A 24023-nucleotide genomic window follows, 5' to 3' on the forward strand; every position below is an offset into this window, starting at 1 on the left:
GCAGCAGCATTGTGGGCTGTAGAATGCCTACAGCTCATCTGGATCCTAATGCTGGAAGAGTATGGCTACACCTGTAAATTGCATAACAGAACAATAAAACCATAAAAAAAAAATAAAAAAAACATTGAAAATATAATTTGAAGCCATTTAGCAGTTGGCAGAATTCCTTGGACAAGTTAGCAGGAGTATTAATCATGATCACTCCTGGCCAGTACTCAAGAATCTATGAAAGTAATTGAAGAGGCTGCTATAAGATTGCTCAATAAAACAATAAGATGATCTCCTCTTACACTGCAATCGGAAGTAGATATGGGCACCTTTCACTTCTGGGACACACAATGATAATTAACCTCAACGCTAGATCTGTCGTCCCCTCTAGTGGCCAATACTAGCAACGCAACAGGTCATAAAAATAAAACGAAGGAAAACTACAAATGTCCTCACTATAATTTCCAGTGGGAATGAACCCTTAGCAGCCACACAAACGGCACCATGCCCCTGACCATGCTTTATAAACATTTTTATTTATCACGTGGAGTGGTTTGTTTACTTTGTTTTGCTTCGACCGTTGCTTGGATGCCGTTTTGGTTGCTAAGATATTGGGTCCTTCCAACCACATTGAGCGAACGACGGAAGATTATTTTTGTTGCCAAAACATATGCCTGTTACGTTTGGAAAATGGTAAGAGTTATTTTTATTCTTAGCGATATACATATATATATTTTTAAATCACAGTATAATCTTTAATCATTTTGGAACCACACTGATTATTAGTTAAGGCTGGTATTTAATTAAAAGCCCACTTTTGCTCATTTTTGTCACAGGGCGTATGTTGCACCGCCTGTTTTCAACCTTGACAAGGGGGTCCTAGGTAGGTGATGCTAAAGCTTTGAATCAGGTAAGAACGGTTTTTATAATAACAACAATGAAAACATAACAATAGCAATAGTGCAGAATGTACTTTATTAAATATAGCGACTCATTTGCTAAATAGAAAAGTGAAAACATTATTTTAAAACTTTATCTAGTAGTTGAATGCGTACCGTAGCGTTGTTAGCACAGTGCTGATAATGTAATCTCTGTAAAGCCCATTTGTAAACTACCATACCATTATGAAAGGAATTTTTGTTTTAAGTGGCATAGTTATTTAATAAGTTGACGAAAGTGTGACGATAGCTAAATAAAGAACGATGCCTTCTAATTTCACTAGTATTTCTAAGTGGCTTCAGCGATTTGTAATACTAATAGTTGATAGATATAATGCCCCAATATTGCAAAACTCTCATTGCTTGTAATTTTTAACGTGGCCCGCCACAATTTGACAATGATGACCACTGCCATATAATTGATTTAAATAAAATATAAACATGAACAATACTTCATGTGTATTGTAATTTCCAGAGCAACAGTACAGGTGTGTATTTCGGTATTGGCTCCAGTAAAAATGCTAGGCTTCTGTTCACACTCAGGCTCAGCCTCCTGTCTTCGGTTGGTATGGAAAAGTATCATGTCTTGGAGGTGATCGGCGAGGGTTCGTTTGGGCGGGTCTACAAGGGGCGCAGGAAATTCAGTGGCCAGGTGAGATGCTTTTAATTAGATTGAACTGAACAACTGTACTGAGCAGCTGTGACAACAGGTGATAGGGAAAGTGATTAGACTAAGCTACGGATCAGGCTGCAATTATAAGTGCTAACCATTCTTAAAATTATTGTGAACAGCCTTTCTCGTTTCATTCAAATCATGACCCTTCTACTCGATCAGCCCCATACACTCTCTCTATATATATAGAGAGAGAGAGAGTAGATGTGGCATGCAGAGCTGACAGATCACATTGTCACATGATTTGAAAGGAAAGAGATAGGTGGTTCAGTCCCAGATTCACCAGACAAGCTCAAGGACAGGTAAAGGCGGGTTAGAGAAAAATGATAATGAGGCAATACTGTAGCAGTAGATGAATGCTTAAAAATCTCAACAAATAGTAAAGAATGCAAAAGCTATTTAAATGACATTTGAAGATATGTATTCTTTAAAAACCCAAAACATTTTACAGAGTGCCACTGGTGGTCAAATGCTATACATGTGACTGGTTTATGCATCCGTATCTACATGCATAGCTCAGATGTAACCTTCTTATTTCCAGGTGGTGGCGCTGAAGTTTATTCCTAAAGTGGGGCGGTCGGAGAAGGAGCTCCGGAGTTTGAAAAGAGAGATTGAAATAATGAGAGGGCTCATGCACCCTAACATTGTACTGTTACTGGACAGCTTTGAGACTGACCGAGAGGTAAGAAAGTGGCCTGCCAACACCTTGTAGACACACAAAGACATATAATAGCAATATCCTTACCTGATTTTTAAAATCCTGGAACTGAGGTAGCCTTACTACAGACCACTTGTGTCCTAGACCTGAAGTTATGCATGTTTGTTTGTGATTTTGACGGTCTCTATTGCAGGTTGTCGTGGTAACGGAGTATGCTGAAGGAGAGCTTTTCCAGATCCTGGAAGATGATGGGAATTTACCAGAAAGCCGGGTGAGAGATCGGCTCCACAAAAATGGAACATTTCGAAATCTAACATGAAATACTATACTACTATTGTGGCTTCCGGTAGACTTTTGCGATATAATTTTGTAGTTTCCTTGATTACATGATGTAAAAAAAAAAAAAAAAAGATTGAATTATGTGCATATGAGTATAATTCTTTTTTTTTATCTCAATACTAAAATTGTAGTTGATGCAAAACATTTGGCCATAGCTGTCTATAAGGCTATAATAAATGAGATCTCTTCATGTAAGCAAGAAGACGAATCATACATTGTGTTTTGTGTATTTCAGGTGCGTGAGATTGCCTGTCAGCTGGTCTCAGCTCTGTATTACTTACATTCTCACAGGATCCTGCACCGGGACATGAAGCCACAGAATATCCTCCTGGGAAAGGGTGGAGTCGTCAAGCTTTGTGACTTTGGGTACGCACCCCTCACCTCCCTTACTGACACAGACAAACAAACCAAAAAAACTGACACACAACGGCTGCCGCGTGTCTGCTAGCTGCATTCAGCTGAACTGTACCGTGCACACATTCCTTGACTGTGCCAAACTGACAAACATTTAGGCTGTCAATAATAAGTACATTCTGGATATAAAGACGTTTTGCATGTCAGGCGTCTTTAGCAACATGCTATGTTGTGCTATTTAGGATGGTCCCTGTTAAATCAGACAGCCACACCCTGTTGACTATGTGCACATTAATATTATCTGAATGTGTTCCTCTTTGCCTACAGATATTTAATGCTTGAAAGAAACAGCAAGGCAACCAATATTTGCAGTTACGCCTATATACAATGGATTTTAGATTAGTAGATTTACAAAACAATACAAATACACAAAAATGATCTGTGCAAATACACCAAATCAAATAAAACATATCCATGGGGTTTTGTTCAGATAAGATACTGTAAAGAATGGTCTCTCATTCCATTCACTCACTGCGCTTGTAAGTCAGTCTGGGAAATTCTTTTACAAAGTTTGACCAAGCTGGTCGCCCTGCTTTACTTTTTAAGATCTGTCCAGCGCACAGTCCTGAGTGGTGATTATCTCCTATAATGGTCTCCCCAGATTTGCTCGTGCTATGAGTGTCTCAACTATGGTCCTTACCTCAATCAAAGGCACTCCTCTGTACATGGCCCCGGAACTCGTGGAAGAAAAACCCTATGACCACACAGCAGACCTGTGGTCTCTGGGCTGCATTCTGTATGAACTCCACACAGGAACCCCACCTTTCTACACCAACTCCATCTTCCAGCTGGTCAAGCTGATAGTGAGAGATCCCGTGAAGTGGCCGGATAACATGAGCCCACCGTGCACGGTAATGGAATTTTAATACTGTTCTTAGACAATCTCATAGATAGTTAGATGCATATATGTTGTAACTGTTGCCTATTTATTTTTTGTCATCAGAGTTTCTTGAAGGGCTTGTTGATGAAAGACCCCCAGAAAAGGCTGTCTTGGCCATGCCTGTTTGAACACCCCTTTGTCGCTGATGGAGTCTTCAGTGAGTTGTCTGTCTCAGATCCCAAGCTAAGAAATACTGGCCATGACCATGCTGCTTAGCTTTCTAAGATCTGATCTGATCACAATCTAATACCCGGGACAGCCAGTCAGAGACCCTTTTTTACACAGAGAGTGGTGAGGGTATGAAGTCAGGTTAACAAGTCATGTTGTTGATGCAGAATCATTGAGGATCATTCTAGAACAGCCAGCTACTAGGAACCAGCATGGTTGGGCAGAATCGTTCGTAAGGTTTCTTATGTTCTAAGAGGTGTACGGACCGAGCCTGGCCTGGCCCAGCTCATCCCTCTCCCACAAGCTCTCTTTTTCTGTAGTTGTTTCAGATGACAAGACGGACAGTCCTCTCACAGTGCAGCCCAGCTCCGACCTCCTGGCTCTGAAGCTGCGTCAGGCGACTGAGAAAGCGTCCCCTCACACTGGAGAGGGGAGGATAGTGCGCAAGGCCAGAGAACACATGGAGCAAGCAAAGAAACAGAGACAGGTGAGGGGCCGGTGAAGGGGAGCGTCACAGGTAAAGCTGCAGATCAGCATGGTTGCAAGGGAAGCGTTTATTTGGATATTCCCACTTGGGAATGACAATTAACAGAAACTATAAAATTATTTGATCCTTTTCGCAGTCTTTTATCAATGTCTTCTTGACCTGGATTTGCAGTTATTTATACCAACACACTGGTATTGCCAATCAAATATAAATGAAAATAATTCTCCAATGTTTTTTATCTCCAGGAACCCACTACAGGTGTTGTTTCAGAGCAGGCACGACCTACACCGGATTGGACAGCAGAGCAAAAAGCAGCTCTCCCACAGGCCAATCGGTAAGGAGGGCTGAGCCATTGGCTGTCACTTAGTAACAGGCTGGAGATTTGTGTATGTGTTCTTGTCATGTTTCAAATGGATGCGTCCTCCAGGTGTCTCTGTCTGTTATTTTCACAGAGATGGTCAGATAAGCCGTGATTATGCACGGGAGTTCCCCTCAGTGGAGGTGGGGGGCAGGCAAGTCATGAAAAACGAGGAGCTCAGAACCAGCCTGCAGACAGTACAACTGGAAAGTGAGGTGAGTGCCAGAGAATAATTACAACAGGCTTGTGTCATTTTCTTCTGTCCTAGAAAGCAACAGGAAGTTGGCAACTGAATTGTCAATAATGCCTCAGTGGGACTTTTTCTTCAGTGTGTGTTGCTCATTTCTATTGCCTCCTGACCTAGGAAGTGGACAGTGATGAAGAGTGGCAGCGATTGGTCAAAACAACAGAGCCCGGAAGTCCCGCCACCCTGCCCTCTGACCCTGACTTTGTGTCCCGACTGAAAGAGAGGCTGCAGGGAGCAAGAGTTCAGGTGAGAGTGTGTCTGTCTGTGTGTTTGTCCAAGTCTATTTATTTTTACATTCTCTTCTCTTTTGATGTTTGTGTTGTTTCGTGCCGGTGTTATTATGAACCTATTATTAAATGTTTAATTCATTTGTATGTGAATGCAGGGTGTTAAGGGCTGTTAGCTGATTGTTAAATTTGAGAGGTTTATATATATATATATATAATTGGCTCAAAGAGCCAGCTGCCCAACGTTTCGATATGTTGTACATATCTTTCTCAAGGGAGCCTGTGTTTGAATCAAAACATTGGTGGTATTTATAGGTTTTTGACAGCATGACAACTACTTGTTATTGTTTACATTCAAATCCATGATTTATTCTTACATGATGTAATGGTGTTCTATATATTGTGACGTCATTTTTACTTCTATCTATATTTATATATATATATCTATATATATATATACATTCAAATCCATGATTTATTCTTACATGATGTAATGGTGTTCTATATATTGTGACGTCATTTTTACTTCTATCTATATTTATATATATATATCTATATATATATATACATTCAAATCCATGATTTATTCTTACATGATGTAATGGTGTTCTATATATATATATTTTTTTATGTTAACCCTTTCTCTGCTGCTAAGTTGTTGGACGGGATGTTGGAAGGGGCGTGTCGGCTCCGCCCACCACTGAGGGTTCTGGGTAACCTGCTGACTGTGAACTCTGACCCCAAGCTACTCGGCCACCTCACACAGGAAATCAACATACCCCACTTCCTGCTGGAGCTGATCGGAAGCATCCTGGAGAATCAGACAGTGGTGCAGGTGAGTGTCTCCATAGAGTCCGTCCAGCCTGACCAAACATCATCTTCATTCATCAAACCAAGAACCAAAGCATAAACTGCCAGCATGGTCATTTGAACGTAAGCGTGTTGTTGTCATGTCATGTAGAACAGCGACGTTTTAACCATGATGGTACAGATCATGGTACGCGGTGTGCCCGGTCCATAAAGGTGTAAGAAAAATACAGTTGCATGCATTTAACATCCCTTTCCCTGCCTATCTCACAGCAGCCCTGGGCAGTGGCAGTGCTGGGAGACCTGATGGCAGTACTTGGAGTGTACTGGAAGAATGACTTGAACTGGGAGATGCAGGGAGAGAGGTAGGGGATTCTGCAACAAGAAACAATTAAAACCTGTTTCAAGGTATCCTTAATGATTAAGTTTAGGATTGTAAGTATTTTATGGCTGGTTTCACATACCCCTATTACCAGTAAACGTGTACAACCTTACATAAGGTAACATTAGGTAGTCCAAGATTAGCACTTAGTACAGCTGTTCGTACACCAGGTTAGTAACTAAAGCTTTTCTAACCTAACATAAGTTGCTTGTTATTTTTCAGCAGATTAGTTTTCCAGACATTATTTTCACCTTGGATCACCATTTATCCTGTCCTAGCACTGTAGATTCCTGTGCAGCAGGCATTACAACCCCACCTGACACCGCTTAGATGTGCAGCAAAGGGAGATTGCTGCACAGGAATGACACTGTGGTGTAGTGACAGGTTAAACAGACCAGTCAAACAAGCGAACATTAAGTTAAAAAAATTAAACAATCTGCAGAAGCATGATTAGGGTCTTATTGCATGAATGTCATATTAATGAGATTCAATAAAATGTCTTCTATAGCCGTTGTTAATTCCCCTTTTTATTGAAAAGCCAATACATGCATTTTGTTGACTGCACATTTCCTTTAGCCAGTAAGAAAAATGAGTGCGAATCACAATAAAGCGAAACTTTTAACCAACCTCTGTCTCTCTGTCCTTCTCAGATTGGAAGATGCTGGGAAGTTGTTCACTGTGATTCTGCTTCAACCCGACCTCACACCTCTAACAGTGAGAATCTAGCACTTGCACATAGCCGCTGCTATGCAAAACACTTACTAGATTAAGAGTATTAGAACGCATGTTAACTATGCAAATGAATATGCAACAACAAAAATCATTGAATGTTATCGCATTAAGCAACACAGTATCTGCCTTTCGTTTCAGGTCTCGTAGCTGTGTGTTTTGCATTGTAGTGGAAAGTTTAACACACTCACTCTCTCTCAGCCCATGGCAGGAACCCTGCTTGCTCAGTTGACCCTCCATGGGGTCTCTGTGGAGTTGAGACCCGATGTGTTCCTGACAGCGATGGAACAGGCCCTCGCCTCTGCAGCTGAGGTATGCAAGCGAATTCATTATTATTGTATTATTTGACCTGTTTTCGTTACACTTGGCATTGTGTGAAAAATGCAAAAAATCCCTTTTTAAAGGTGATTTTATAAATAATTAATAATGCATGCTTAACAATTAAATGCATGCTCATAATTGTTTTTATCTGAGTGGTTACTTATTATTGTATTTTCATATGGCACTAAATATGAAAGCTTTGGTAATATGAAAACAAAAAGTGTTAGTCTTTTTTTGTTTTCTTTTTGATTTTGTCAGTCTCATTTTGGAGTCTTGCATTCTTTCAAATCCAGTTAAACTAAGCAGGTGAATCGCAGTGCTACCCATTCCATCACACTAAGTAGGTACAAAGCTTGATCTGATGAAAGTGATTTTCAGAATGTTTAATTGAGGTTACACATCCTTTATTTTCTATACATCTTACTTGTTATGTAAACAAAATACTCCATGAACAAGTGGGTTATTCAGCCATCCTCATTTGTGGAATAACTGCAGTACTCTGTGGAAGTTCATGGCATATAAGTTCTATCTATAGCTGTTAATGAAACCCCTCCCTCTCCCTCAGCTCTCTCTGTCTCCCCCTGCTGGCTGGGGCTTGTTCGATGGCTTGCTCACTCTGCTGTACCAGGCACTGTCTGAGGTTAGTATCTGACAGCAGCTTATTGTTCATTATTCCAGTTGATTTAAATGCTGTTGCTGTTTAGATAACTATAATCTGTCTAACACTTTATTTAATGCAGTTCAATAAACTCACTCCAGGGGTCAATGTGCTCTCTCTCTCTCTCTCTATGCAGGGTGACGGCTCCACTGCCTCACAGTTCATGGACTCTGCTCTCTGGCGCTTCTTGTGGCTGAGAGTGGGTGTTGCACTGGAGGAGGGGAGACCACACTGGGATTGTTTCTCACACAACGGTATGAACTTACTATTTTTCCGCATTTGTTTTTTGTGTAGCAATGCCAACTAAAGCTGACTGCTTGAAATGTATATAGAGGGGATAAAAATAGAATCGGCTGACATAAGTATCTTAAACAAAAGGTAAATATCCATGATCTGCTACTGGGGGGGAGCCAGGGAACGTGGAGTTGTGTAAATAACAAAGGCTGCAAACTCACTCCCTGTCACTCCCTCTCTCCACAGGTCTTCAAGTCTTTCTGTCCCTCGCTCTGTTTCTCTTCACCAGAGAGCCTTACCGCTGTCTCCCCCTGCTGGCCAACCACAATGCAGACTGCGTGCTCACCCTCGCCCGCCTGCTCACAGCTGATTGGTTCGTCTACGCTGTTACCGACACTTCTATTTTTATATTTACAACCATAGCTATCCATAAGTGTAAAACACAACAACGCGGGGCTAAAGCTGTTCTTGTAGAACATTGTAAGGCGCAGTAATGAATAAGAACCCTCTGAATTGGTAATAAGGTGTGCTATTGATGGGTTTAAGGTCTTTGACTCTCAATGCCTGTGATGTCTGTTTTGAGCCATGCCGTGTGCTCAATCAACCAGCCCCGAGAATGCTTTACTAACCACTCTCCACTTTGAGACCTGATTGCAGAGGGAGGGCAGGGCATTCAGTGGAACAACTTTCATGTAATTCAGAGACAGTTTTAGAACACAAACTAAGTTTCTTTGCAGTTTTATTGTGGATCTTATAACACAATGTTTCTTTATCAAGTTTTTGATGCAATCGCATGCCAATTAGAGTGCTATAGAGGCCTTCTAGCTCTGTAGGCGCTGTGTCGCAACACAATACAAAATGCACAGGTCTGTATTTGTAATAATGATAACATAAAGATCCCAAACAGTATCCATTCTGACTGCTGTGTCTTTCCTGTATTTGCCCCCAGCTTCCTGCTGAAAGATGGTGCCTGCAACGAATCAACCGCCTGCTCTCCCAGTGACTCCTCCTCCTCCTCCACTAGCCTATCACTGATGACCTGTCACCTGCTGTGTTTCCCATTCGCTCTTGACATCACTGAAGACACTGTAGATGAAATCCTCCAGTCCTATCACAGCTGTGACATAGTACCACGCCTACTGCAGGTTAGTTCCCTAGAAATCAGGCAGCTTCAATGGGTTGAAACTCAGCTAAAGAGTATGGAGGTCAGAACCTAGTGGGCATTGGTGAGCATCACAAACCACCACACAGTTCAGCACAATTGTAAGTTTGCTAGAGAGAGACCCAGACTGAATGTCAGATACAGGAAGATCTTGTAGTGCCTGTTAATGCCATGCCTACCTGTAGCCAGTGCAGTTGCGCATATTTTTACAAGAATGATTCAGGGCTTTTTAGTTTTGGGGAACTGAAAACATAATACAGAAAAATTATAATGGACTTGAAAGCATGTTTTTTTAGGCTAAGGATGGCGTAACAAAATGTTTTTTTTAAAGTCAGTAAGATGCTTTTGGAAATGTCATAGTTAGTATAAATTGCTCCAATTTTAAAAACTTTCAGCTTTCAGTTTCTAGTCAATTAGACAGTACATGACTTGGTAGTGTTTCATTTACCATGCTGTGTTCCTAACATGAATGCCTGTGTGTCTCTCATTCCTCAGCTGTGTCTGTTGCTTCCTCTCCCTCTCCTGGAGCTGCCCCTTGCCTTGCTCTGCCGTCTCCTTCTCAGCGACCCTCAATACTCCATCCCTCGATTCATAGCGGAATCTGAGTCCTGCAGCTTCTTCTCCCTAACGACAGCATCGGAAGAAGCCAAAATCCACAAACGCGATAACAATGAGGGCAGTCAGAAAAAAAACAGCAAGTTAACTAACACTGACGACAGTCGCAGTTTGAGCCAGTCAGAAAATAGGACAGCCAGCTCCCTCCTAGCCTCTTTCCTCCAATCGGAATCCTTGTTCAGCTCTGCAGTTGAATTGATCTCCCTCCTCTCGCATGCAGCCCGCTGTTCCGTCAGTCCTCCTTTCCCCCTCTGTTTTGACCCAGCCCTTGTCAGAAAAGTGCTAAATCACCCAGACGACAGAATTCGGGCCGCCACCTGTGGCCTTCTGGGAAATGTCCGCCCGCCTAATTATGATAGGCCATCCTTGCTGCTTTTCCAGGATTTGATTGGCAAGCTCAGGGATCAATCAATGCAGGTTAGGAGGGCTGCTTGCAGAGCAGTAGGGAACTGGGCAGGGCTTATTGGGCCAAATGGGGTTCCTAGGGGAGTTGATAAAGAAGAAAGGGCAAAGGAAGGCGGAGTTTCAAATGCAAATAAGGAGAATGAAAAAGCTGGGTCAAGAGGTGCTAGAACTAGGGGGACAATACAAAGTGGTGAGACTAAAAGAAAAGGAGGCAGAGATGTGACTCCAAAAACGGAAGAAAGTGTGGGTAAAAAAAACAAAGGGGCAGGTTTTCAGAAAATAGGTGTTTTGCCTTCTAATAAGATGAAAGAGGCTGGTTTACAAAACAAAGAGGATGGAAAGGGGGTGGGACATGCTCAGAACTGGGAGGAGCTTACTCAGGGGGCAGTGCCAGTACTGCTGCCTCTTCTGACCGATTCTGACCCTGTGATTCGCCAACGCTGCTGTTCTGCTCTGGGGAATGTGGGCGTGTCTGGTGGAGGCGGGGCTGCTCTGCTTCAGTGTGACGGGCCACGACTCCTGTTGGAGAGAGCCTGCACAGACTCCCGGCATGCCGTGCGGCAGGCAGCCATCAGCGCCCTTCGAGCGCTCAGCCAACAAGAGGCCCTTCGACAGGTAAGGATGGCCACAGACATTACACTCACATTTCACTGGATTTTTATAATCAATTCAATTGTTAAGACTGTTGCGGCTTGTGATATTTGCTGATATTTGTATTGCTTCCTCTGTGAAATAGTTTAATTATGAGAAATGTTGCCTTCAATACTATTCTGTTCCCTGTGGTCCACTGTTGCTACCAGACAGGTTTCATTACTCAGTGGCTTTATCCGTACCATCTTCGTGTATGCCTGTATGATTCCCAGATACTGTGTGTAATTTGACTCAATCCGTCACTCAGGTCCTGGTCTCTCTGGATGCCAGCGAGAAACTCCGCACAGTTTCCCAGCATGCACCGCGGCAGCGCCACTGTCACTGGCTGATCAGCAAGCTCCGCCCCACAGCCAGCGCCTGAGTGTCAAGAGGTTTTGCAAACTAAAGAACGACCGGCATAAACCAAACCCCAAGCCCATACTGTGTACTGCATTGTCATTACTGTAAAATCAGTGTAAAAAGTAAATGGAACAATTTAATTTTTAGCTTAATTTTATTTGACATACGGGGTAGTCACTTTGAACTGCTGCATAGGAAAACGCAGTAGCAGTGAAAGTTGAAATTTGGCAGGTTGTACTACCATGGTTCATATAGAGAACGAGATCTGCTGCTTCTGAAATACCTGCTTAACATGGGCATCAACATTGAGAAAATGAATAAAACAGCAGAATGCAGCATCTTCCAGGGACCCACAACACTTCTTCACAGGGTAGGTTCTCCCACCTCAGCAGCACGGTAGAGTGACTACAACTACCCCGTCTGTATCTGTACATTTGACAAGGTTTTTATCTGTTTTAATGATTATTTTGTAAGTCAGTCTGAAAATAAAAATCATCAGTTTGATGTAAACAAAATGTGTTTTTAATCCCTCCCCCCCACGAGAAAATGAGCCCAGCTGTACACTGATAAATACAAACGTCTTAAGAACATGTCTAAAAGAGCAGTAGTTTAACACACTGTGATTCGGTGAGATTGCACAACCTACAAGTTTTCAGGAGACTGGGAGACCAAGTCTGAGGCAACATTGTTGTATCAAACCCCAAGTCTCCCCTGGTGTGCCGTGCAGTGGCCTGAAACCTAGTCTCCTGAAACCAAGTTCCAAGCCAAAGTGGCTTCATGTTCCCACAACTTTACTGTACGAGATGTAATGTTGTGCAGTTTGGGCGAGAGGACCGCAAAGCTGAGAGTTTTCTGGCTGCTCATAAAAAGACAAAATACACAAAGTATTAACGTATTATAAATCACACAGACTGTACTTAGAAATTGCTTTAAAAAGATAAATATATTTATAAAACTTTTTTTTTTTATTCCTGAAATGGTTCTGACCAGAATTAAGTGCCAGCTCAGATTGAAGCGATTTCATTTCTTGCTTTTCTGTTCCTGTCATTTCAGTAATATTTTCCCAGGTATTTGTGTTTTTTTGTTTTGTTTTGGAGTGGTGTTCTAGGCACGGGACGGCATCTGCACACAGAATAAGAGGTACTGGAATTTTGGGAAATGCTACACTGTGATTGGCTGATTTCTGATATGTGATTTATAATTGCAATATATATTGTACCATACACACTCATCATTTTCTGCACACCTTCCACATTTAAAACATCAAACACGTAGTCCTTTAGTTGATGTTGGCCAGTAAATGTATCACCTCGTTGGGTAGGTCAGCTAAAGCTAACCACTGTTAATTTGCCCTATAACTTTGCAGTTTTCCCATGATTATGCTATGCATTTACCATAGTTTGACATGTCATATTTTAATATGTATTTGCTTTACCATACCTTTACAATGCTGTATTGCACTTTGCCTTTACTATGGTACTTCAGCAAGGATTTAACAGTTTAGTTTACGCTACTTTCTAAGTGCATTTCCCCCACCGTTTTCAATTTTACAGCTGAATTAGTGAACTACAAGACCAAAGGATGTCTCTCTGCTGCCTCCAGTGTGAATCCGCTGGTGCTGTATCAGGTTTTCTAACAAGCCAAACTTCTTCCCACACTCAATACAGAGATACTGAGTCTCTCCGTTGCGAGTTTGTTTCCTCGTCTTACTGGGCTCTTGGAGAGATCCGTGTGAACCTTGAGGTGCTCTCTGAGGTCGTCAAACCTGCCGAAACTCTTCCCACATCCAGTGCAGGGGTACTCAATGTGCCCTGTAGGGATTCTCTTGTGGATTTTCCCACAGTCGGTGCATCTGTGCTGGATTGTTCTGGCGTGACCTCGCTGGTGCATTTTAAGGCTGGTGGAATACTTAAAGCTCTTGCCACACTCGGTACACTGAAAGGGGGTCTCTGTTGTGTGGACCCGCAGGTGTGTCTTCAGGTGGTCTGAACGAGTGAAGCTCTTCACACACTTGGTACAGTGATACAGTGGGGTCTTGGCAGTATGCTGGCGCCGGTGTCTACGAAGCACACCTCTCCCAGTGAAAACCTCCCCACATATCGTACAGGGATACAGTCTCTCCACAGTCGGCTGGGGTGTCTGGAAGCTTTCTGGTTCTGTTGTGTGTTGCAAAGAAAGGCCTTGGGAGATCTGTGCGAGCAGACTGTAGTCGTGTTCTTCTAAACCTACATTAGAAACAGGAACGAGAGAGAAACAGACAAAGTAAGATGACGACACAATGTAAGCATTCAGGTCCTGTGTCAAGTCAATGTAGGTCATCTTCATGTTTCAACAAAACCGCAAAATACATTCCCCTTACCTTTCTGTTGCTATCAAATATCACGTTTGTTTTTCAACATTAGCTTTGCTAAGGCGATTTTACCCAAGTTCAGGAACGGCTCTTCAGGTCTAGTTACCTGCACACCTATACACAAAACCATCTGGCTGCAGAAAACGATTTCACTTTGCAATGTTTGCTTACGTGTTGTGCTGCTGCTGGAGTGCGCTGCTCTTTCTTCCAATTCAGCACCAGACGAGCTTGGAGACGGCAGTCGAGGGGTGCGAGGAATGGACTCCAGCTCACTCTGCGCCTCTTCAACGTCAGATTGTAGATCTTTAATGTGCACCTGTCCTAGTTCAGTGATCTCGGCTCCGCTGTCAGAATCCAGCTCTTCCTCTTTAATGTGGACAGTCCCAAGCTCAGGTCCATCCTCCGCTGTGTAGAGACAATCCTCCTCTTTGATTTGGACAGATTCCAACTGAAGAATATCCCCTCCACTCCGGCTCTGCTCAAGGGCCATCTCTGCACCTGAAAGCGTCTGCACTGCAACATGGTTAAAGGCTTTCTCTCCATCTTCTACCGGTGTCATCGATGTTTCTTCCTCCGAACCAGGGGCAGCGTTTAGCTGTTCTGCACCTGTGTCAAAGAGAATACAGTTCATTTTTTACATGGCTGCCCGTCACAGATGATATTTATTCCACAAAATAAATGACATTACTAAACATGCACTCCACAGCAAAATAAAAAGAAAAAAAAAAAGCCAGTACATTCATTCCTCTGGTTTTCTGTCAATCAAATTGCTTACACCTACACTGGTACACGACCCCCATAACAGGACCCCACCTGTTAATCGGTACACAGGAAATCTTTCAATAGCAGTGCAGTCAACCAAAGCGACTATTCCTTATGCAGCTTTCCAATTCCTTTATTACATAATGACTCACATGGTGATACTGAAAAGTACCCTCAAATACAAAATGTATTATTTTCTATAATTAATTAACCACTGAATGCATTTTCTCTATAACAATTACATTTTTAAAAGAAAGTTTAATATTATTACATAAAAAAAAAACGGTTAACATATGAGTTTAATGTTCCTGCAACAGAGTAACACATTTGAAGTTACCCTTTTCTGTGCTTCCCCTTGCTGGTGTCCACGAGTCAGCCGCCTCACAATCCTGTAGGTGCTGGACAGCCACGGCTGACTTGACCGCTTTACTGGTGCAGCAGACTGGTTTCGCAATTGGCAGAGCTCCACTGTAATCGCTCTCGTATATATGGTCTGTCGGTTTTCCACTGAGTAAAGCACACTTTTCCGTACTGGTTCCTTTCTGTGTCAGACCGCGCATCCCGCTGGCTCTGCTTTGACACCCGTGTTTATGATTACAGATGGTATTTGTGCGCCGCTGGTTGCCTGCAGCTTTCAGATATTCCCGCGCCGCTTTCAGCTCGCTTTCTGATATTTCCAGTCTCCGCTTGAGAGTTTCGTTTTCTTTGTCCTTTTCAGAGATTTCGAGCTGGAAATCGGCAAACTTGGAGTCAACGAGCTGTGTCATTTCGCACAGTACGGTGTCTACGGCCGCTTTCATTGCGTGCTCGATGGTCGACCCAAGTTTGTTTTTAAAGAAGGAAACAGAGATGCTGACGTCCATCTTTTCTGTTGTTTAAAAGACAACAAACCGTTATTCCACCTTTTTAAAATGTCAACAACCTTACTAGAGAACTGTTACAAACAGCAATCAATTCCCGTGCTTAGTTCAGTTAGATCGATGAGAGCCGAGATAACGCTGTCACTTTGAGTGTTGTTGTTAACACGTGAACAGTCGCGCTGTCGGTGTTAGGTGATTAGCGCCCCCTATCGAATACCTCCAAGTGCAGTCTAATATAAAACTACATTTGTAACAGATACTAGTCAGGGAGAGATACGAGACATCGCTTTACCTGTCTCAGGTACATGTCACAGAGGGACTACACTTACCAGAATGCACTGAGGTGTGAGATGAAAAGCTGGACCTGTCCTAATGTACATGGAGTCATAGTCAGGGATGGGAATAAAACTCCCATTGCATAGCAGTTGTATCCATTCCTTTTAATAAGACACACCTGAGCTTGTTACCTATACACATTGTGGCTAATCAAGCTTGTAGTAAAACCTGGAATGGGTGAAACTGCAATTATTATTATTATTATTATTATTTATTTCTTAGCAGACGCCCTTATCCAGGGCGACTTACAATTGTTACAAGATATCACATTATACATTATTTCACATTATACAGATATCACATTATTTTTACATACAATTACCCATTCATACAGTTGGGTTTTTACTGGAGCAATCTAGGTAAAGTACCTTGCTCAAGGGTACAACAGCACTGTCCCCCACTGGGGATTGAACCCACAACCCTCCGGTCAAGAGGCCAGAGCCCTAACCACTACTCCACACTGCTGCCCAATGCAATAGGAGTCTTATTTGTATCCCTCCTGGTGCAGATTTCAAAATACATTTTTTACAAAAAAAAAAAAAAAAGCACCTTATAGTTTACTGTATTGTGCTACTCTTTAATATTTTCAGTAATTAAGATTTGATCCTGCTCAGAATGATTCCCAGAGTTGCGTGCAATAAATATATATATTTCTTTGATGACATGTTTTGATGCAGGGTTCTAGGTCCTTGGCCCATCTCCAGTTCTGAGTCCAGTCGAGTTGAGGGTGGTGACGTTTGTAACTCATATCCATGGAGAAAAGTGTAACGAAACCTCTTCCAGATTCCTCACAGTGCACCATTATTAATGATATACAGAATCAGTCATTCTTAAGGGCCTGTAAAATGGGAAACATCTCTACAAGTGACTGCCAAAACAAAATATTTATTATAGAAGTTGTCTCACCTTTATTGGGACTAGGGCATATATACAATGCTTACCATGTGAATCGAATCCTAACAACTCCCATTGTAAACATGTTCTAGAGACTTGGTGCATTCTCTAAAACATGTACCCTCACTGAAAGTTGTGTCCTTGTTTTCCTAATCAACTGCTCTTCTCAAACACTGAGGTGTCAGTACTTTCTGTGTGTATTTTATATCACTTACATTTTCATATCTAATTACTCGCATGTTGCATATCCTATTGTGTGTCCTCCCTCTGTCGTTTGTTGCTGGGTTTTTTTTCTTTAAAAAGTAAGTACTGTAATGAAGTTGGTTTCTGATTGATTCCAATAGGTTAAAGATTGATATATAAAAGACTTAAAACATGTTATTCCCTTTTAAAATGAAAGTAATAATTTAATATCGATAATACATACACGTTACACACTGCAGACACTTGTCAAAACTTTATTTAATGTTTAAATTGATAAGCAGTACATTACACGATGTCCAGTCTCATACGCTGTATGTGCGGTCTGAGCTATCACTATTTTAAAAACAAAGCCATCACAATATTTGACTTGACATCTGACACAAACACAAGTGCTAAAAGACTTACAAAACCGTTTAAATTAATTTGCTAATAATTAAAGCTGCAGCACCCCAGAATTGTAATCTTTAAGTCATGCTAGTACAGAGAACAGTCTTTCATTCAACCTTAACATATTTCTCCTGGCCTGAGGTTTGGACGTCAAGATTCTCTTTGGCATCCATTTGGAAGCAAGTCTGAACACAAAAAATAAACTAGTTTTAAATGAATGTTTTTTTGGTTTTTTTTTAAGTCCATATATTTTAACTGGGGATAAAGCACCAGGTTCACTCCTCTGGGAGCAGCAACAGCACCCCCTGGTGGCTGCAGAACCTTATAGCCAGCCTGCATTAACCAAGCTATTTAAAACAGGGGACACTGCAACTTTAAAACGAAGAAGCCTCATTGCCAGAGAAACTCCTACAACTTCACAAAGCGCTAGCAAGAACATTTCAAGAAACAGGTTGTGCGGTATATTGCTAAGATTTTTAAAAAAACGAATACAGTATTATACAAAAATAACAAATCACACTCACTCAGGCGTGAGCCGTGTCTAAACCCGTTACAGTAGCGAGAAAAAGGTGATTGTTATTTGCTTATAAAGTGGCTGGTATATGTCTATCTAGGCAGGCAGTATCTGAAGACGGGGAAGCTGCCACAAGGACCCCTAGGGGAAGTAAGCTGTTCTGTTCCGCTGCCCCTCCTGTATTAGTTTGGGCTGGCTCTCACGCGCTGCTCCCTTGCTTGAGTCGCTGGCTGCGTGCTTTGTACACCTCGATGAGCAGGTCTTTCACGTACTGGATCTCTCTCTCCACGGACTCAGCCTTGTCTTTCAGCTCCCGGTTCTTTCCTTCCAGTCCCCTGAGCTCCTCCTCCTGATTGTCCAGCTCTTCCCTCTTGCGTCGACGGTACCTGTGGGGTAGAACACAGGCATCAAGAGAGAGAGAGGACGACACCACCGGATCCCTGCACTTACCACCCTGGACTACAGCCCGGTCAGAGATCGGAAGCGAAGCAAGGGCTGCTCTGCTCAATGCTGGCTGGATTGTCATCCAATTAGAGATCAGAGAAGGCTGCGTTGGGCTTGCTTAGTAATTCTTGTGATCGGTCAGATCCGAGGAAGATCAGCAAAGTTTTGCTTTGTAAGTAACCTGATCGCCCAGAACTATAAAACACTCAAATGGTGCTAACAGTAAATTCAGTGACAAAACATTCTGACATTGCGAACATCAATCACTCAATTTAATTTGTCTATTTTTTTTTTTTTTAATTTGTCATTCCTTGCAAAGGGTTGGCGTCTGGTCTGAAATGCTATGCAAGGTCAGGTTTGGTCAGTAGCGCTTAGACTGCGGTCAGGGTAGATTCTAGAAAGCTCAGGATTGCTAACATGGACAGGCTTCTTCAGATTGTGATTGGGTCACTTCTCAGATAGTTAAGGATTGTCATTACGAGTCAATACAGATGGGATTGAGATTTTGGCCTGAAAGAGAAAGTAGCGCAGTCAAGTATCCTGCACACCTGGGAGACACTAGACTTTGATGACACTGTTTCTCACCTGTGAGCAGCGGTCTTGTTCTGGTCCTTCTTCTTCTGTCTGCGTTCAACTGCCTTTGGACCACCCTTGGGAGCAGGGGTCGTTCCTTCCTCCGGATTCAGATCAGACTCTTCAGCCTCCCCTGCCACCCCGACTGCTCTGAAGCTAGGGGACCCCACTCCTTCAGCAGCCGGGAGGCAGTCAGGATATCTGTGCTCCACAAAACCAGGGTACAAGCAGCTGTGGGACTCACCAGCCTCTAAGCTCTTAACAGGCTCTTCAGCCCCTTCCAGAAAGCTGTATGGCTCTCTGGGTTCTGCAACATCTAGGAAGCTCCCCTCTTCCTCCCTCCCTACTACAATTTCTATCACATGATCGCTGCCACCTGCCGTGCTGACGGTTTCCATCTCCTCCCCGCTACCTGTCACCGTTCTGAAACAAAACTCTTTCTTTCCTGTCATGTCTAGTGACGGGCAATATTCCCCTAAAGGCTGGCCAGCGCTTTCTTGGAAACGGTAATTCTCTTCATCCTTTAGCAGTGGCTCCAATGGACCGGCGAGGCAGCCCACACCTCCTCCTGTCACTTTATTATTCTGTCCAGTGAAGCTGTAGCTGACTGCCATCTCTGCTCTGCCTGGGACATTTCCTTTACATCTCCAAGTGTCTGCAGCTAGCTCCTCCTCTCCCACACTTCCACTACCACTTGAGGACCGTCTGCGATTACTATTATTACTATTATTATTATTATTATTATTATTATTACTGGTTGGCCGATTGTAACTGTAAGGGGCGGGTCTAGGGATCTTGGGCCGGCCAATGGGACCGCTGCAGAAGCTCAGCAGTTCCAGTTCTCCTGTTGCCAGGGTTACCAGGAGGGGGCTGGCTTCCGATTGGCCGGATTGGTAAGAATGGTACGGCAGTTGGAAGCCAGTTATCTGAAGAGATTTCTCACATTTTTCCGGTTTCTCCGATTCGGACAGGAAGTAATCCTCTAGCTGTGCCAGCTCTTCCTGCAGCAGGGAGGTCATGACCTCCAGGTCAGACGGTACCGGGAGGTCATGCTGGGGGGATGAGGAGTGGAGGGAGGAGTCGGGATGGGGGGGAGAGAAGTGAGAGGAAGGGGGAGGGACGTAAGAGGAGAAATCCACTTTTTCTGTCATCCAATCGCTGAGACCATCGCCTGCGAAATAAAACAGGGGGAAAAACGTGTTATACAAAACCGCCAAGACAAATGGAAATGTGTTTGAAGGCAACATTTATAAGCAGTTCAGTTTGTATTGAAAGACACTTGCTTGCAGTGTGCATAGTTGCCAGTTCACCCCAGTCTCTGCCTTGTTAAATCGCTGTGCTGGCTCAGATCTCATAGATTAAGGGGGTACCATATGACAGGCAGTTCTGTGGAATACACTGCTGTTTTCTAAACAAAGTAGTTAAGCCCAGAGCTACTCACCAATAAGGTGCAGATTCTCAACTAGCTCCTCCCCCCTCCTCCCCTGCGATTGGCCGCAGCTAGCCTGTGGGAGAGAGAGAGTAAGAGGGTCCGTCTGGCAGACGGGCAGAAAGATTTTCCACTGAGAAGACATTGCCATCATTTCTTCTGGGTCGATTCAAGAAGCCGAGAGAAGACTTTGAGCCAGTGCTGGAGAGTTGAGCTGAGCTGCACAGAGTGTGGGGAGCATTGCGAGACCTGAGAGAGAGAGAGAGAGAGAGAGTTTCATTGAGGTTCCACTTTGATAAGTTTGCTATGGTAAATCTGCAAAGTAATTTCCCCCATGTTTTACCATACCTCTCTGTGCTTAACCACCACGCTTCCCTATATTTTGTAATGCTTTAGAACCCTTTGCTCTGTTTTTAACACAGGAAGCTTATGTGGGTTATGCTGGGGTGCAGTTTTTTCTGTGAGACACAAACAGGGCTCACAGTAACACAGTAACTGACTGCCCCATGTCTAAGAATTTCTACAACTTCCAGTCTACCAAGACTTGCACATCATCATGACCGACAAATGTCTTTTTCGACTCTCTGGTTCAAAAAGTGATACTGCAACCCATTTTTTTCACATCTGAAGTTACAAATAATAGAGACACTCCTCAAAAGGTTAATTAAACAAAGCCTGTCTGTTCTGAACTGGTAAAGAGAGCCTGACATATCCAGGACTTTACACCAGCATGACTGTATAGCTCTGTCTCCAGTTTAGAATGTTTTTCAAAAGTGCTGCTCTTACACAGTCAGCAACCGACAACCCATAAGGGGGGTTTAAAAGCCCACCCTCATTTATTTCTAATTAACAGTTTATTTTTATAGTTTGTTTTTCAATTGCACTTTAGTGCAAAGAGTTTGACAAACCCCCGACCCAAAGTGTTTTCCTTCAGGGCTGCCTGGATCTGCAACAGCATATAAATCCTGCTGGGTGACTCCTCATAACGATGTGATTGATCAGGGCACAGTCGAGTTAGCAGGGCTGCTAGCAACGCTGCCACCTTCATCAATTCCGTGACAAGTCTCAACAAGTCCCGAGGAGCGGCTGCCGAAAACCGGGGGGGGGGGGGGTGGTTCCCCAGCCTTGATTTCTAACTTTGACGTCAATTTATTATGTCGTTTTTGTTATGATTTGTTTAAAATGCGCTACCAGGTGGGGCCAATCACATCGCATTTACAACAAACACAAGCAAAGCATTTTCAAAGCAACGTGGCCTTTGTATTTCAAACTTGGAGCACTTTCGGAAAATGGCATGGGTGGCGTTCACCCGACAGTAAAGCCGTGCCAAAGTTCAGTATTCAGTGTATTCATTATGACAAGCTCCGTTTCCTAATGTACCGTGTGACAGCCGGTATTAGGATAACTCATGTGCAATTACAATGTATCTTGTAACGCTGCAATAAATTACAATGTAACACACTAACATTGTTTAAAACAGTTACACTGTAACAGACAACGACTTTAAAGATGACGTCATGTATAATAGGAGCGCATTAGTTCACTTTCTCTTAGGACTTTACTGTAAATGCAGACAAATAAGGTATATCATTTAACACATTATATATATATATATATATATATATATATATATATATAGATAGATAGATAGATAGATAGATAGATAGATAGATAGATAGATAGACACACAACTATTCTAAAACCCCACTGTGACTTCAGAGCATGCTTATTAAATCGCTATTATAATTTAATTAACAAGTTAACGCACTTGAACTGTCTTAACATTAGATTTCTTTCACGCCACAGTGTGAAGCCGGTTTCAGGGTGAAGTTCCCCAGATATACTTACTCCATTGCTGCAGATGTTTTTGTTTACGTGTTGAGGGTGCGTTGCAAATGCAAAGCACGGTTTTCGCGGCGGGGTGTTGATTTTATAAGCACGCCATTGTTAATGTTATCCACTCGGAAATTCGGAGCCGCTTCGCGAAGCTTCTCTTTGTTTGCAGGAGGATGTCTTTGCTGTTGTCAATCTGGAAGTGCTTTTTGACAGAACGTGGATCGCGTTCCACACCCAGCAACCGACCTCGTCACCCAGTTCTACCAAGGGATGGATTCATCCGCTCTTCTGTGGACACGGGAGTTTGCTGTGCTCCTGTGAGCGTGAATTAAACACGCCAGGCGTTATTTACATTCAAAGAAAGCTGCTGTCTAAAATGATATTTTAATCATGTTAACTGTTTGTGTGCATGCAAATGAAACCTTTGTTTTCACTTAGGTGTGGCTACAATAAACTGCAGTGTGGAGTAGTGGTTAGGGCTCAGGGCTCTGGACTCTTGACCGGAGGGTTGTGGGTTCAATCCCAGGTGGGGGACACTGCTGTTGTACCCTTGAGCAAGGTACTTTACCTAAATTGCTCCAGTAAAAACCCAACTGTATAAATGGGTAATTGTATGTAAAAATAATGTGATATCTGTATAATGTGAAATAATGTATAATGTGATATCTTGTAACAATTGTAAGTCGCCCTGGATAAGGGCGTCTGCAAATAAATAATAATAATAGTATAATGCTGTATTATTATTATTATTATTATTATTATTATTATTATTATTAACAATGTGAAAATGTCAACATTTAAAACACTTGTCTTTAATAAGTTTACAGTTTGAGAATTCATATGAAATACATTTTATATTTTTATTTAGCTTCTCTGACCTAAAACATCACATCACATCACCCCGCGCCTGCAGCATTTAGTAGCCGGAGGAGAAACCTGAAGAGCTACCTTCATATTTCAGAGCCGCATTAAGCACGATGTTGTGGGGCAGCTTTAAGAAAGCTGATACAATCATATTTAGATTATTCTTATTGTGTGCCGTTTTCAGATTTAGATACATCATTTGAATTGTGAAAAACTTGCGAGCGAACGCAGCAAAACGAACTAGCTAATCCCTTGAAAGCGAGGAGGGACACGGCGTTCTCGACCCCCCCGAGGCTGTTGTGCGGCTCCGATTGCAGCCTCGTTGCATCAGCTTGTTACTAGATTGGTTGATTTAGGGGAGTCTGGCGCCATCCCATTGGCTGTTAGACAGGAGAGCCGAGCTTTGATTAGATGACATCTCTCCGTCAGGGGAAATCCCATTCGGAAAGAAAATTAACCCTTTTATGTGTTTGTAAAACAAACGGTGTATTTAATAATATGTTGCCAGGCAACAAAGTCATTTTTTTCCGTTACTGTACATTTTTTAACCTTACCACAGGAGAAAGAAACAGGTGACAGTGAAATAAAACCAACGTTGCGGTATTAGCGTCTTAAGTCTTTGATGAAAACGTGATACATTCTGTCTTTGTTTTGCAATTTCGCTTCTTTGTTTTCCATTTATAAAACTATATTGTTTTTGGATGTTGTTACCGTATATTAATAATAATAATAATAATAATAATAATAATAATAATGAATTATACTGCAGTTTCATCTAAGTGAAAAAAAGGTTTAATTTGCATGTACACAAAACGTTTACATGATTAAAATTTAATTTATTTCAGTAACTTTTGGACATATTACGACATATTCCGAAATATATAACTTAT

At 42.4% G+C, this 24023-nt stretch overlaps 3 protein-coding genes across 4 annotated transcripts; 1 reads left to right on the forward strand and 2 right to left on the reverse strand.

Annotated features, from left to right (window-relative positions):
* The first annotated feature begins 607 nt into the window (after window positions 1–607).
* On the forward strand, window positions 608–11725 carry LOC131707255 (serine/threonine-protein kinase 36-like). 2 transcript variants are annotated; one of them, XM_059009561.1, is made up of 22 exons: window positions 608–681; window positions 825–898; window positions 1470–1578; window positions 2141–2281; window positions 2451–2528; window positions 2832–2962; window positions 3612–3861; window positions 3954–4047; window positions 4379–4545; window positions 4791–4879; window positions 4998–5118; window positions 5268–5396; window positions 6033–6212; window positions 6461–6549; window positions 7217–7280; window positions 7497–7607; window positions 8182–8256; window positions 8411–8528; window positions 8755–8881; window positions 9458–9653; window positions 10166–11305; window positions 11589–11725. In XM_059009561.1, exons 3-22 carry the CDS (start codon window positions 1495–1497, stop codon window positions 11700–11702), a joined length of 3498 nt encoding a protein of 1165 aa, XP_058865544.1. In that variant the 5' UTR covers window positions 608–681; window positions 825–898; window positions 1470–1494; the 3' UTR covers window positions 11703–11725. The 2 variants fall into 2 exon arrangements, with proteins under 2 accessions (XP_058865544.1, XP_058865543.1); XM_059009560.1 differs by having other exon boundaries at window positions 609–681; window positions 6458–6549.
* Window positions 11726–11815: 90 nt separating this feature from the next.
* On the reverse strand, window positions 11816–15836 carry LOC117397205 (zinc finger and SCAN domain-containing protein 30-like). Its single transcript, XM_033995885.3, has 3 exons — window positions 15130–15836; window positions 14202–14636; window positions 11816–13905 (listed from the first exon to the last, which is right to left on the reverse strand). The coding sequence occupies exons 1-3, from the start codon at window positions 15653–15655 to the stop codon at window positions 13313–13315; spliced, it is 1554 nt and encodes a 517-aa protein (XP_033851776.3). The 5' UTR covers window positions 15656–15836; the 3' UTR covers window positions 11816–13312.
* A 1034-nt stretch (window positions 15837–16870) lies between these two features.
* On the reverse strand, window positions 16871–22538 carry LOC131707286 (uncharacterized). Its single transcript, XM_059009658.1, has 4 exons — window positions 22282–22538; window positions 20446–20682; window positions 19017–20175; window positions 16871–18373 (listed from the first exon to the last, which is right to left on the reverse strand). The coding sequence occupies exons 2-4, from the start codon at window positions 20585–20587 to the stop codon at window positions 18187–18189; spliced, it is 1488 nt and encodes a 495-aa protein (XP_058865641.1). The 5' UTR covers window positions 20588–20682; window positions 22282–22538; the 3' UTR covers window positions 16871–18186.
* Between the last annotated feature and the right edge of the window lie 1485 nt (window positions 22539–24023).

Source organism: Acipenser ruthenus, chromosome 39 (genome assembly GCF_902713425.1).
Source record: "Acipenser ruthenus chromosome 39, fAciRut3.2 maternal haplotype, whole genome shotgun sequence".
NCBI classification, from domain to species: Eukaryota; Metazoa; Chordata; class Actinopteri; order Acipenseriformes; family Acipenseridae; genus Acipenser; species Acipenser ruthenus.